We start from the raw sequence: 13,337 nt of genomic DNA, 5'->3' as shown, positions 1-13,337 counted from the left end.
AAACAAATCTCTTCTTCTTGTTGCTTTTCCTTAGCCGTGGTTTCTTAGCAGCTATTTGACCATAAAGGCCTGATTCATGCTCCTCTAAACATGTAGAGATGTGTCTGCTACTGGAGCTCTGTGTGGCATTCATCTGGGCTCTAATCTAAGGTGCTGTTAACTTGCAATTTCTGCGGCTGGTGACTTGGATGAGTTTATCCACAGCAGCAGAGGCGATTCTTGGTCTTCCTTTCGTGTCCTCATGTGAACCAGTTTCATTGTAGCACTTGATGGTTTTTGCTGCTGCACTTGGGGACACGTTCAAAGTTTGAGCAATGTTATGGACTGACTGACCTTCAGTTCTTAAAGTAATGATGGACTGTCGTTTCTCTTTACTTAGCTGATTGGTTCTTGCCATAATATGAATTCTAACAGTTGTCAAATAGGGCTGTCAGCTGCGTACCAACCTGACCTCTGTGCAACACAACTGATGGTCCCAGCCTCATTAAGAAGGCAAGAAACTCCACAAATAAACTCTGACAAGGCACACCTGTGAAGTGAAAACCATTTCAGGTGACTACACCATGAAGGTCAGTGACAGAAGGCCAAGGGTTTGCAGCGCTGTCAACAAAGCAAAGGGTGGCTACTTATCCAGCCGGTACTAAAGCTAGGAGTCATCAATGCTACATTTTATTGTTTGGTTACAACTGGCTAATGACTTGCAACAAAGTAGCAAATTTAAAGTGAAAATAATACACAAAATACTAATACAACAAAAGTGAAATACATTTTAAGTATGCACCTGTAAGGAATAAAATATATTGAATGGCCAATTATGTTGTTAGCTCGCACACTAGAGAGAGGACAGTCCTAACATCGCATCAGGTTAGCATCAGGTTAGCATGTGTTCAGCTAGCTTCATTACTAAAGTGCTATCTCTGGTTCAGAACGTCTTCTTTCCATATTCTAAAAGTTGTTATTATGTTAACATGAAAAATAAAATGCTATTCCAACAAAAGTATGCAGCTGCTGTCGTAAGATGCTACACAGCCTCTCCACAATGGTTGATACAAACAAGATATTTATATTCATTTGCTCCTCTGTGCTGAGGCAGGTCTCTACCACCAACATTTACTAAAACTGGCACATGTGAGTGAAAGACCTACATGTTACGTAGAAGTAACACTTGTAGCTAATAACATGCAACAGAACATATTTGCTGTTTTGCACAGTACCACTGCTTGATTCAAGTGCAAGTTTATTATCAGCCCCTCAGCCCATTTCCACTTTCACGGCAGCGCTCCGTTCATTTCATTCCACTGATGCTCACAGCTGTTTGTCATTCACTGCATCTACTACATCAGCTTTGTCCTTCATTCCCCTCTTCCTCTTGGTTTGAGTTCTAACTTCAGTCCTTGTTTTTAATTTTCCTTTTTTTTCTTCCCTTTTTTCTTACATGTAATTCTCTGTCTTGTCGTTTGTTTGTCACGTGGTGGTGGCTCACTGTTGGCTGGTTGTGTGTGTGTTTTCCGTGTGTCGTCACGGTGGGTGTTATCTAGGTTTGGCCAGCACAGTCATTTGCACTCAACAGTTTCAAAAGATACCGCTGGTTGCCCCGGCGACGGTTGCCCCTGCCAACGCAGTAGTCAACGGCAACGACACCACGTTCCATCAGATCCATATCCTGCCTCCACCGCCTCCTCCTCCACCACATTCCCATCAGCCACTGCTTCCACTTTTCACTTCCTTTGGCTATAACAGGTCACCCGTGACAAGCCCACAGGGAGACACACCTGCTGCCCCAGGTACACGGCCCCTTTCTCATTATTATTATTGTTATTATTATTATCATTATTATTATGTTTATTATTATGTTTATTATTATGAAAGCTTTAAGGGATGCTTTCCTTATGTTTTATGAACTAATTGCAAGTTTAAAAAAATCTGATCGGCTATGTAAGATTCAAATTGGCATTTTTCCTGTTACGAAGGCATCCATTAAAGTTTTCTGTTATTAAATCATTATCCATGTAGTTTTATGTGTTGCTCATACTGTCTAACTTTTGTTTTTCAATTGTTGCTGTTGTCATTTCCATTACTGAGATCCAGAATCCGCTTTGGGGAAGAAGAGTTTAGACCACCTGATATTTCTGGTGTTATTATTTCAGTTGGCTCTGTGGACAGAGATCAAACCGTGCAGGGAAATAGTTGCAGACCATTGCACAAAAATATGCAATACATACAGTTACAGGAATGACATTATATGTAAAAAAAAAAAAAAGATTATTAAATAAGAACCATAAAAGTTTAGATAGAGTTTGTCTTTTTTAATCTCCAGCATACATAACAGTCGTTTCAAGTGGGTTAGGTGATAAAACTCAGATGTATATTGTTTTTTCTGTGTTATTTTCCATTATTATCCATGAAATCTATTCCCTCATTACATTCAAATTGCTTTAATATACATTAACCTCTTAACCCTCTGTGGTCAGTTCTAACCCTAGTCCCAACACTAATCCTAACCAGTATGAGAAGTTAACTTTTATTTTTATTATCAGTCAGCAAAAAAAGAAAATAGTCAAACTGACACATGAGAAAACCTATGCACATTTATTTTCCCTATAAGAGACCATTTCACCTTTCTCCTAAATACAGGACAGGGTTAGGGTTAACCTCTGGCAGCTCATCTGGGGTAGTGGGTGGGATTCAGGTTAGGAAATCGAACAGTGTTTAGGAGAAAAATCATAATGCATAATATAACATAATAATAAGAAAGTGAATATGCAAGACTTCATTTGAAAGGTACCAGCTTCTAGTTTCTGAAAGGTTGCCAATATAACGTTTGGCTAAACAAAAAATAGCCTAACCAAGACAACTTGCTGGTAACCAGAGCGCCTCCTGGGTCTGCCTCCTCCCGGTGGGACAGGCCTGGAACACCTCACCCAGGAGGCGCCCAGGAGGCATCCTTGTCAGATGCCCGAACCACCTCAGCTGGCTCCTTTCGATGTGGAGCAGCAGCGGCTCTACTCTGAGCCCCTCCCGGATGGCCAAACCTCTCACCCTATCTCTAAGGGAGAGGCCAGCCACCCTTCGGAGGAAGCTCATTTCTGCCGCTTGTATCTGCAGTCTCGTTCTTTCGGTCACTACCCACAGCTCGTGGCCATAGGTGAGGGCAGGGACGTAGATCAGCCGGTAAATTGCTTTGCTTTTACACTCAGCTCTCTCTTCACCACCACAGACAGCTACAGCATCCACATCCATCTGTCGATCTCCCGCTCCTTTCTCCCGTCACATGTGAACAAAACCCAGAGATACTTAAACTCTTCCACTTGGGGCAAGAACTCTGAGGTTGACCCTATATTTAAGCAAAACAGTCATTGATGGGACTGATGTAAATATGTGTCAGTTAGAAGGACTGTTATCTTCATCCCTTGAAATGCCAGTACTCTCAGTGCGTAGGGTTAGAGTTAGGCTTAAATTACTGATTCATTTTGCAGAAAACTATTTTACGTTATTTGGTTGTATTCAGACCTTTTCAGTAAAAACAGCCCAACAGATGAGCAGAAGACAGACAAGCAGTCGATGCTGTTAAAGTGGTGCAACTGAACAGCAGCGCCACATTTTTAAAAAATGCTTTCAGCGTCTTTGCTAATAAGAGAAGTTAGGCTGGGTAGGCTCCTCATTTTGTGACAAACCTCTGTTCTCCTGAGTTGGTTTGTGCTTTAGTTGTCTTGATTTGTAGTTTTTGGTTTTTACAGTTCTTTCCCCCCGTTTCCGTTTCCTTTTGTTCTTCCCTCCTTCCCTGAATTTCACCATCGTCCCAGCCACCAGGGCAGCCCTGCTCCTTATCCCGACACGCTCCACTCGAAGCTCTCTCCTGAACAAGCCAGAGTGTTTTCTGTTCTGTCCTCGTCCTGCGTGCCGTTTCACGTCTGTTCATTTTACCATCACTTTTACCCACCTTGTTCACTTACTGTCACTGGATGTGAGTGTGTGTTTGTGTGTGAGTGAGTTGGTGAATTATTTCAATAAACTCTTAGGTCTGTACATGTGTTGAAGGGTTTGGAGAGTTAGAAATTGTTATGATTGAAAGAAACATACAGTAAAGGTGTTTTTCTTTTCATATTGGGAGGAGTTTTAGTTTGACAGCTTTGTGTTTGTAATACTTTTGGCGTTTCTCTTTACCAAACGGGGACATTTTCTAGCTATTCAGTGAGAAACTGCTTCCTGAATAATACAAATTTTATCTTCTTTGATTGTTGAACATGAGATATTAGGGGGGAGAAAAAAAGACTATGTAAAAGTTGGCAACTTACAAGGTATAAAATGTCAAGTGTTGCATAAAAGACCCAAATACATTGCTAGAAAATGTCCCCGTCAGTGCTGTGCAGGTAAGTTTTTCACTGATTGTAAACGGCTCTGTGAATGGGAGACCATTCTGTTACCTCGAGGAAAACGAGTCCTTCCTTTCTTCATCACAACTATGTCAGCTCAGCATGTTTTCTCTGAGCCTCGATGGTTCAAAGACGGCACATTTCACAAGCAGCTGGAATATCGGGCTCTATGAAAGGATGTGGAAACAGACTGGTCAATAACGTTCCCAAGGTCACTCTGAGGGATGCAAAATGTCCACAAGGAGCATCGCAGCTCAATTTCTCTGCAGCACTGTTGGTCACACATGTAAACCATTATCCAGCCCTTATTAAGATGGTTATAATGGTTTATTTATAATACTCTCCAAATGCACTACAGCAGCCCCATTCTGAAAAGCCCAACATATATAATCACATATTTTTGGATGCATTATATATGTATGTGTATGTACATTATGGCATATATGTGTATATACACAGATTTTCATGTTATGGATTTATTTATGTACTATTGGTATATAAATGTTTTCATATATCTATATATATATGCTGTGTTTTTTTCTGTGTGTGAGAGAGAGAATGTGTGTAAGTTTGAAACCTTTCCTTTATTGCTCCTCTCTCCTACTGGACTTACTTCCTGTCTTTTTCAAGAATTACTTTAGAGTTAACTTAATTAACTCCACTTTATCCTTGCTGTTCTGAGAATAGGACGAATATGAATATGAACATACTCCAGACGACAGTGTAAATTTATCCATTGCAACTTTTTTTACGGATCAAGGCAGGTTGTGATTCAAGATGCTGTCGTCTGAAGCGATTTAGGACTAACATGAGAAAATGTGAGGCCACTGAGAGGCGTTAAGCCTAATCTGGGAACCTCAGTAATCTGCAAACGTCAGCCGTTACCACGGCCTGCACTTGGTTTAAAGTATATTTAAGGAGCAGATATAATCTCATGTATTTTATACAAACTTATACATATAATATATATAAATATATATCATATGAACTTGTTACATAGTACAGTACACATACGTAGCATTGATAGCTGCAGTATTAAGTGCAGACCTGTGTGCTAACCTCATATTAAATCCACTCTGAGGTCAAATTTGAATGCTAAATATCACAAACATATAAAAAGAAAGAGCAGACGTAAGCCCTGCAGTATTATTGTGAACATGTGGACAGTTACTGTTAGTCCCACTTGTTCTGTGGACCTTGTAATTGAATACAAAGCTACCATACGTTGACTCATGACGCATGGTGTTAGCAGCTACCTATGAAATGGGAACATTTAGCAGCAAAATAGACAATTATTAGTGTTTTTATAAAATAAAAGTGTAATGCATGGCTGCATAAATAAGCACAGTGCTGATTGCTATAGTTCTGTTCCACAGAAAAATGAAGTATTACTGCGTTAAGTGGCAGAACAACACCAGTTTCCTCGGTCACTTTAGAGTCAGTTAGCGGCTAACAGTGGTATTCTGTGTTGAAGGTTGTCGCGGCTCAGAGGCAAGTCCTCAAAGTTCTCCTACCCCGTCCAGCGGGCCCCATGGAGGCTCCAATGAAGAGATCTGGGTACTGCGCAAGCCTGTGGCAGGTAACTAAGCCGCGCTGCGCTGAGCCCTCAATCCCTGAAACCTGAAGGTCTGACCAGGGGTCAAACAGTATCTGACGCCATTCAGAAAAACTTTTCATACCCAGCGCTGCCATTTCTAAGTGCCTACAGTAGTACAAATGTCTGGAAGACAGAAACCACTCATCTGTTTGTTTGAACCACAAGATGATGTGGTTTGAAGGCTTTCAGGTACTCTTTGACCTGCTCCTGACAGTCTCCCATCTCCTGCTTATCCTTCCATCCGAAGCTTAGCTGAAGTCAGCGGCCTTATGTGTAGGACTGCAGCCATCTGCATCGGTCTACAGTCTTTGTGCGTGCGTGTCTTTCCAACTGCTTGTGTGGGGACATCAAGAAAGCTAAAAAATCTGAGAGAAAACCCAAGAGAAAAGATGGTGTGTGCGCGCACGTGTGTGTGCAACATGTATGAAAGTGTCTTTATTCCACTTTTCTGTTCGTCACTCAATCGTCCGTCACCCTGTCTGTCCGTCCTGTGCATCCAACCACATGCTGCCCAGTGCATTTCAATGGAGAGTCACACCTCTTACCACACTGCTTTGGATATCAGCTAAACCACTCAATGCGTGTGTTTGTGTGTGTGTGTCTGTGTGTGTGTGACTGTATGCATCCATCTTGTTGCATGTTTGCATTCGTATGAACAAAATCTATACGTGTTGTTTGGGCGGTTGCATGCGTGTGTGAATGTATGTGTATGTCGTCTGTGTGTGTGTGTGTGTGTGTGTGTGTGTGTGTGTGTGTGTGTGTGCGTGTTCCAGGTGGAGATCGCAGCAGCGTCGGTAGTTCCGGCAGTGTAACCAGTGTGAGGTCATCAGGCAGTGGGCAGAGTGCTGGCAGCGCTGCACACATCCTCCACGCACAGGCTGAGGGGGTTAAGGTACCCTACACACACACACACACACACACACACACACACACACACACACACACACACACACACACACACACACACACACACACACACACGCAAACACTTGACTAAACCTAACGGATGATCTTAAACAAGTAGTGAAATTTTCTGAGGTATTATGAAATGGTCCTTTAGGCTGCATTCACACTGCAGGCGAAAGCGCATCAAATCCGACTTTTCTGACCCTGTGCGACCATCTATCCCATCATGGTGACAGTGTGAACGGCTCAAATCCGATATTTTCAAATCCGACCTGGGTCACTTTCGTATGTGGTGCTGAATCCGATACATATCCGATGTTTCAGAAAGCGACTGCTGTTTGATGGTCATGTCGCATTAAATCCGTCTTTTACGTCACTGACACGAGACAGACGCCAATTATCAGCGCCGGAGAAGACATCGCGAACGCTTCCTGGCCATCCAGTGTAGATGTTGGGAAGACAGCGTTGGAGAAACGTGAACATTTTATTTGTACTGTATAATCTGCAGATTCTGACAGAAACCTGCAGCTATCCTTTGAAGCAGCGCTCCTCTAAAACAGCAATAAGGATCGTTATAAAGTTAGTTTGTAAATAACAAAATAACTTTATAACTTAAAGCAAAATTGGGAAACGTAAAGTCCGAAGTCTTTATATTAAGGCCATCAGTCAAACAATAGTTTGCTCTGGGTGTAAACAGAGCGTGTTGTGTGTGACGTCTTCTTTTGTGCATGTGGGCACTTTGAGCGTTCACACTAGAGCGCGTTTGCTGTCGCATTTTATCTGTAGTGTGAACGAGCAGACAAAAAAATCAGATTTGATAAAAAAATCGGAATTGAGCATCAAGACCTGCAGAGTGAACGTAGCCGTAGTTTGTAAAACGTAACAAGCTGGGAGTTAAAAGCTGAAATTGAAATATTTGTGGCTGTGCAATAAATTGTAACATCTCATGACTGGTTACTTGGCTACTGGAGGTCAAAAATGACAACTGAACAGGCTTTGGGGGCTTGTGTTTATTTAATTTAAAAAAACTATTTTATAAAAGTATAATGTAGCCAGTGTGACAATATCCATTGGTTTTGACTATAGTTTAGGTTTTAAGTTCAAAGTTAGTAGAGTGCTAAGTTATTAGGTAATGCTAGCAAGTTTCGAGACTTTCATTCATGTGGGTTTCCTTAGTGCTAAGGCAACGGGCTAATAATGGTTCAGTCACACTAAAGTTAAAACTGCGGCCTCTGCAACTGGGAAAAATCTGCGCTTGCTTCGTGATTGCATTGTAGTTACAGCAATTAGTTGGTGGCTGCAAATCTCTCAAGTCCCGCCCAGTACTTTCATTGTTCAGGTCGCCTGGGAAATGTGTCTCCAAATAACTGCAGTCCAACTGATTGCACTTACACGTATATTACGCCACCCAACACGTTCCTATATTACGAGTTTGGAAAAATGAGGAAACATGAGAACTGTTTGGAATCAATCTACACATGCACGTTTATTTTACTTAAATCGCTTTGGAAAACACTAACTAAGGTTAAGGTAAGGTTATGGTTAGGATTAGGGATTAGGGTCAGGGCTGGAATACACGGCTGGAACGTGTGTTACCGCAGGAGCGTCATCCTATTCGATTTCATGCTCAATCCGGCGCGTAGCATAGGAGCGTGGGTGGTCACCTTTCCAATGGAACGCCTCGGGATGTGAGAAATCGTCGGTATATTACGCGTCGGGAGTAAGAACGGGCTTCACTTCCAGGTACTCCAAAGGTTTGCAAACCTTTGTAAAGGAATAACATTTTGCCAACACCTTTCATCAATCTGAGTCTAAACCTGGTTTGCAGCTGGTTGTTTTCTGGTTATATTGCTATATAAAAGCATCTCATTTTGTAGATACCACCACCCTGCACCATCCAAACTTGACACCAGTTTTACACTGAAAGCAGACTGACTCCACCTAATTGCTGTTTTATCGCCATCTTGATGAACCAGAGTCACTTCACAGTAACTGACTGTGTGGTTGCAGACCTGCTCCACATCTTCAGAGGGATGTTGTTTCAAATACAACAACATCTCAAGTTCACTGGTTCCAGTGATTTTTCTGTGCCATGGTCTCGAACCACAGTTTATCCTAGTGTGACTGTAGTATAAAATACTAGTAAACACTAGGAAACCTGCAGCAAACGCTTCAGGGATTGGCTCTACCACCATGTACATCATCACTGATGAAGGCTTACATGATGATACTAATCCTGCTTTTAGAAGATCTATTATATTGTATCTACTGTACATTATAAAACGCTGTGAGGCGACGTTTGTTGTGATTTGGCGCTACATAAATAGAATAGAATTGAATTGAATAGAAGATATAACCTTTGTTCCTTATGAATGTTTATTTATTCCAAGTCTTACCAATGAGTGGACAACATCAAAGTCATTTTTATTTCTTCTTGTCTTTAAAATGAAGGTACAGGGCTGTTGTTTGAAGCTACAGTTCAGGACGTCACATGTAAATAGTTTGTAGGCAAACAGATGAGTGGATAACTGTGCTTTGACTTTTTTATGCTATGCCTTTATGCATTATTCTTTTTAATATTTTCCTATTTGTTATAGATAAGATGTAACATTAAAAAAACATCTGTAAAAGTAAAGTATACCACGACGTTAAAGATTGAAGTAGTGGCACAGAGATATGCCACATGGACATTATATCCCACATTTTCTCTCATAAAAAGATTATGCAGATGGATGTCAGTTATTTGAACGCACTACAGTAATAGAACCACACAGCAGATTTGTGTAGCTCAGACTCGGTGAAAGCCTCTGTTCTCTCTGCATCTCGTTTCTCTTTCGTTGGAAGTCCAATTTTTATTGCAGTGCTGCAGGTTTCAGGAGGATGTTTTACTGTGATTAATGCGGTGGCAGTCGGCATACATCATGTCAGGGTTTTTTTCCCAAAAGACAGCCTTTTCTCCAGAGATCAATTCTAACTGAGATGATGTAGGTACTGAATCTATAAAAGGCAGAAACAGCACCCAAGCAACTGACTTTTTTCTCACTGAGGATATGATATTCAGCAAAGGTGTGACTGTCCCCTGAAGGCAACAGTAGATAATTTAGAATGAGTATATGAGCATGAAATGGACACTTATCATCAGATATCATGATTTCAGGAAACCAAACCCTTTAAACGCATGTTTTATCCAGGATGGATGGCCTGTGGAGTAACATTTATTAGAAGCGATACCACATTTTTCTTTAACAAATGAAAAGTAGAATTCATTATTCCTGAAATATACTCACATGTACTTTAGTTTTGCTGCTACAGCCTCATTTGTTCTGGTGTAATGTGTAGCCTGTGGTGACTATTGTAACAGTAGTGAGTTTATTCCCTGCCTTTATATATAACCTTTCCATACTACTGCCATTGTTATGTTTTAATATGCCTCAGATAAATTCAATTTGGCCTCCGTGTTGGCACAGGGAAGCCAACACATGGTTTTATATCTATAATAAAAAAGAAAAGAAGCTCTGACTGAATTTTCCACCATGTTTCCAGCTGTGTGGTTCATGACAAAAAAATTTTTCACCTAATAGTTATCTTAAGAGCTTAAAAATGAAGGATTTCTTACTGGGATGCATCAACTTTAGTATGTTTAGAACAAAGAATATATGATAATGTGAAATGTTATTACCTTTCGCTTGATCTGAACATGTCTTTCATTAGAACATTAAAAAACTGGTTTGACCAACTATGTATCCATGCAAGCTGTGGCAAGATATGCACAGTTTTCTAATTTATAGTCTTTACTTTCTATATGATGCTAATTCTGACAGTAAAGTCTTGCTAATGAAGAGTGCCATGTTTGAGATCGTACACTGTGGTTTGCTAAGTGTACAGAGGAGCAAGGTGTTCGACAGAAGGGGGTTAAGTTATCAGAAAGTTAGCAGTAGTTAATCGAAGGGACTACTACGCAACTCCTAGCTCAACGTAGTGATACGGTAATGTTAGCTAAATGATATTTAGCTTAAGTAGCTAATATCAGCGGGCCAAGGCTAACTGGGTCATGGCTGGTAGACAAAATTAAAACTTGGCTGCAGCTTCTATGTTGGAAAACTGAAGCCAATTAAGTGTCTTAAACTTTCTACCGAAAGGCCACCAGATGGCGATAGCTATGGTCACAAAAAGACATCCAGTCCAACAGACGTCTGTGGGAAAACAGCCAAACAGGCAGATGAAGTGTGGCAATGAAGCTATTCTTGGCCTATTGTACTTCTGTTCATGTGGACGTAGCGTTTTCAGAGGGAGAAATGTTTTGTCATTCATCCAAGTCTTCAGTCTCAGCTGACTCCAGGTTTCCCCAATCACCTAAAGAAAGCTCCAGGTGATCCAGGAGGGAAGGACAACCGCTGCCCAAGCGAAAACCCGTAGTGATCCCGTACGTGTCAGGAGTATCGGAGCAGTTGAGACGCATTTTTTCTAAACACCAGGTCTCTGTGGCTTTTGAACCCCAAAACACGCTGCGCCAAAAAACTGGTCCAACCCAAGGATCGGGTCCCCGACACAAACAGAGTAACATAGTGTACGCTGTTCAGTGCAGGAGGATTGTCAGGATTTATACATCGGGGAAACCAAACAACCTCTGGCGAAGCGGATGGCACAACACAGAAGAGCTACCTCGTCGACGCTGCAGTCTATTTACACGTTTTCATCTGAAAACGCTCCGCGTCCACGCTAACGTTTTCAGACGTTTTCACAGAGTTGTGCGTCCACATTGAAACGACTGAAAACACTTACGATCCAGTCCTGAGCATGCGTGAAACGCAAGAAGATTCAACCTGCCTCATTTCTGTCTGCTGCTTATTTACTTTCCGGCTTTTTGAAACGTCGCGGCAAACTGTCGAGGAAAAGCTTTTTTTAAATGGACTAACAATGAGGTGGAGTTGCGAGTCTGTGAGTAACACAAATTACAAAGTTGCAAAAGCGAGTGAGAATGAAAGAATTTAAAGAAAAGCTCTCTGAATCATGTACAAACTGTTATTAATCTTTAATAGGGCTGTCAAACTTCAGAGCTGCAAAATGCCCTCCGCTATCTTAGTTTAATTGGTCACATGACTGCATCACGTGACTAAAATGCGTCATCGTTTTCGAAAAGGCTCCGGGTTCGCTGTCCACACTGCGACGCGAAAACGGCGTTTTCAAACGTATGCGCTTTGGAGAGCGTTTTCAAAATGCTGCGTTATCCTTGAACGAAAACGCCGTCTCAGTGTGGACGGGAGGCCAAAACTGAGAGAAAAAGATGCGTTTTCAAAGGAAAACGTATTAGTGTGGACGTAGCCTAAGACTGGGCAAACCTGCAGTCAGCTGAGACTGAAGACTTGGATGAGTGACGAAACATTTCTCCCTCTGAAAACGTCCAGATGAACAGAATCAACCTTTGGGATGATTGAGCATGCATCGAGATGAAAATATGCTGTATTTTCAGCATGTTGGAAAAAAATGAATGCCACGTCAGGGCAGTAAAAAGAAAGTCGTTAGAAGTTGGTGCTCCTGTGTATGAAAGTGTGGTCTCATAAATGTGCTGTGTTTGTGTGGACTTGTTTTTTCCAGCTTTTAGCCACCGTCTTGTCTCAGTCTGCCAAAGCGAAGGAGCATCTGATGGAGCAATCCAAGTCTGTGGATCAGCCTCCAGGTAGGCCAGGCAGGTGACCAGAAAAGAAAGAAGGCTTTCTCCGTTTCCTCTTGTTGCTTATTACTGATCTCACCGCCAAGTATTTTAGGCATACTGTAATATTTGATAACACAAACCGAAGCACAAGCAGCAGGAAGCTGGTGAGAGAAAGAAGAGCCAATGCTTTCTAATAAAGAGGAGAAGAGCAGAACCAGGGAGCAAGAGAGTGGGATGAGTCTTAATCCACAGGTCTTTTAGAAAATGTCATCATTTGCTTTCACACACAAAAAGATCTTGGCTTGTTTGGTAGACAGATGGCCAAGGCAGGGGATGTAGGAGGGAGTGTAGAAGGGTGTGATTGGTTAAAAAAAGGTTTGCTGTATGTTGGGAACCAGGAATTCTGTTGGTTGAGCATCAAAACAATGAAGACGACCGATCGCAAGGCAGTTAAAGGAGGAGATTCGAGGTCAGATAGCAAGCGATAAACTCACCTGTTGATCGATCCAAGTATGCAAGCATAGGACGACAATTTGTGACTGGCCAACAATATTTCTCCTCACAGGCTCTGCCAGCTCCTCTCGGACGTCGAGCCAATCAGGCTGTCCACTCCACGAAGCGCCGCCTTATGATGCCACGGCAACCAGGAAGGGGGAGGGTCCATGCGAGGGGAAGGTAGGACAGTCCCAAATCCCTACAGATTCCGCCTTTCATGCAAACACATACAGGCAGTCACCACCATCAGCATCTAACTGCAGGATGATAAGAACGTAGCTTCTCAGTCACCACAACCACAACACTCGCTCTC

The 13,337-nt window shown here is 41.9% G+C and overlaps 1 protein-coding gene across 5 annotated transcripts in view; it reads left to right on the top strand.

The window, feature by feature from the left end:
- Positions 1–13,337, top strand: part of caskin1 (CASK interacting protein 1) — a 112,636-nt gene that overhangs the window by 84,721 nt on the left and 14,578 nt on the right. For 3 of the 5 annotated variants that reach the window (XM_026166139.2, XM_026166136.2, XM_026166135.2), the window contains exons 11-15: positions 1,539–1,784; positions 5,848–5,952; positions 6,744–6,862; positions 12,472–12,553; positions 13,095–13,204. In XM_026166139.2, coding sequence (XP_026021924.2) covers positions 1,539–1,784; positions 5,848–5,952; positions 6,744–6,862; positions 12,472–12,553; positions 13,095–13,204 — 662 coding nt within the window. The remainder of the gene's footprint in view (positions 1–1,538; positions 1,785–5,847; positions 5,953–6,743; positions 6,863–12,471; positions 12,554–13,094; positions 13,205–13,337) is intronic. The other 2 variants (XM_026166137.2, XM_026166141.2) reach the window with 2 other exon arrangements.

This window comes from Astatotilapia calliptera, chromosome 4, assembly GCF_964374335.1.
Source record: "Astatotilapia calliptera chromosome 4, fAstCal68.1, whole genome shotgun sequence".
NCBI classification, from domain to species: Eukaryota; Metazoa; Chordata; class Actinopteri; order Cichliformes; family Cichlidae; genus Astatotilapia; species Astatotilapia calliptera.
The sequence above is the reverse complement of the archived record's forward strand: the minus strand, read 5'-3'. Positions and strand labels throughout refer to the sequence as shown.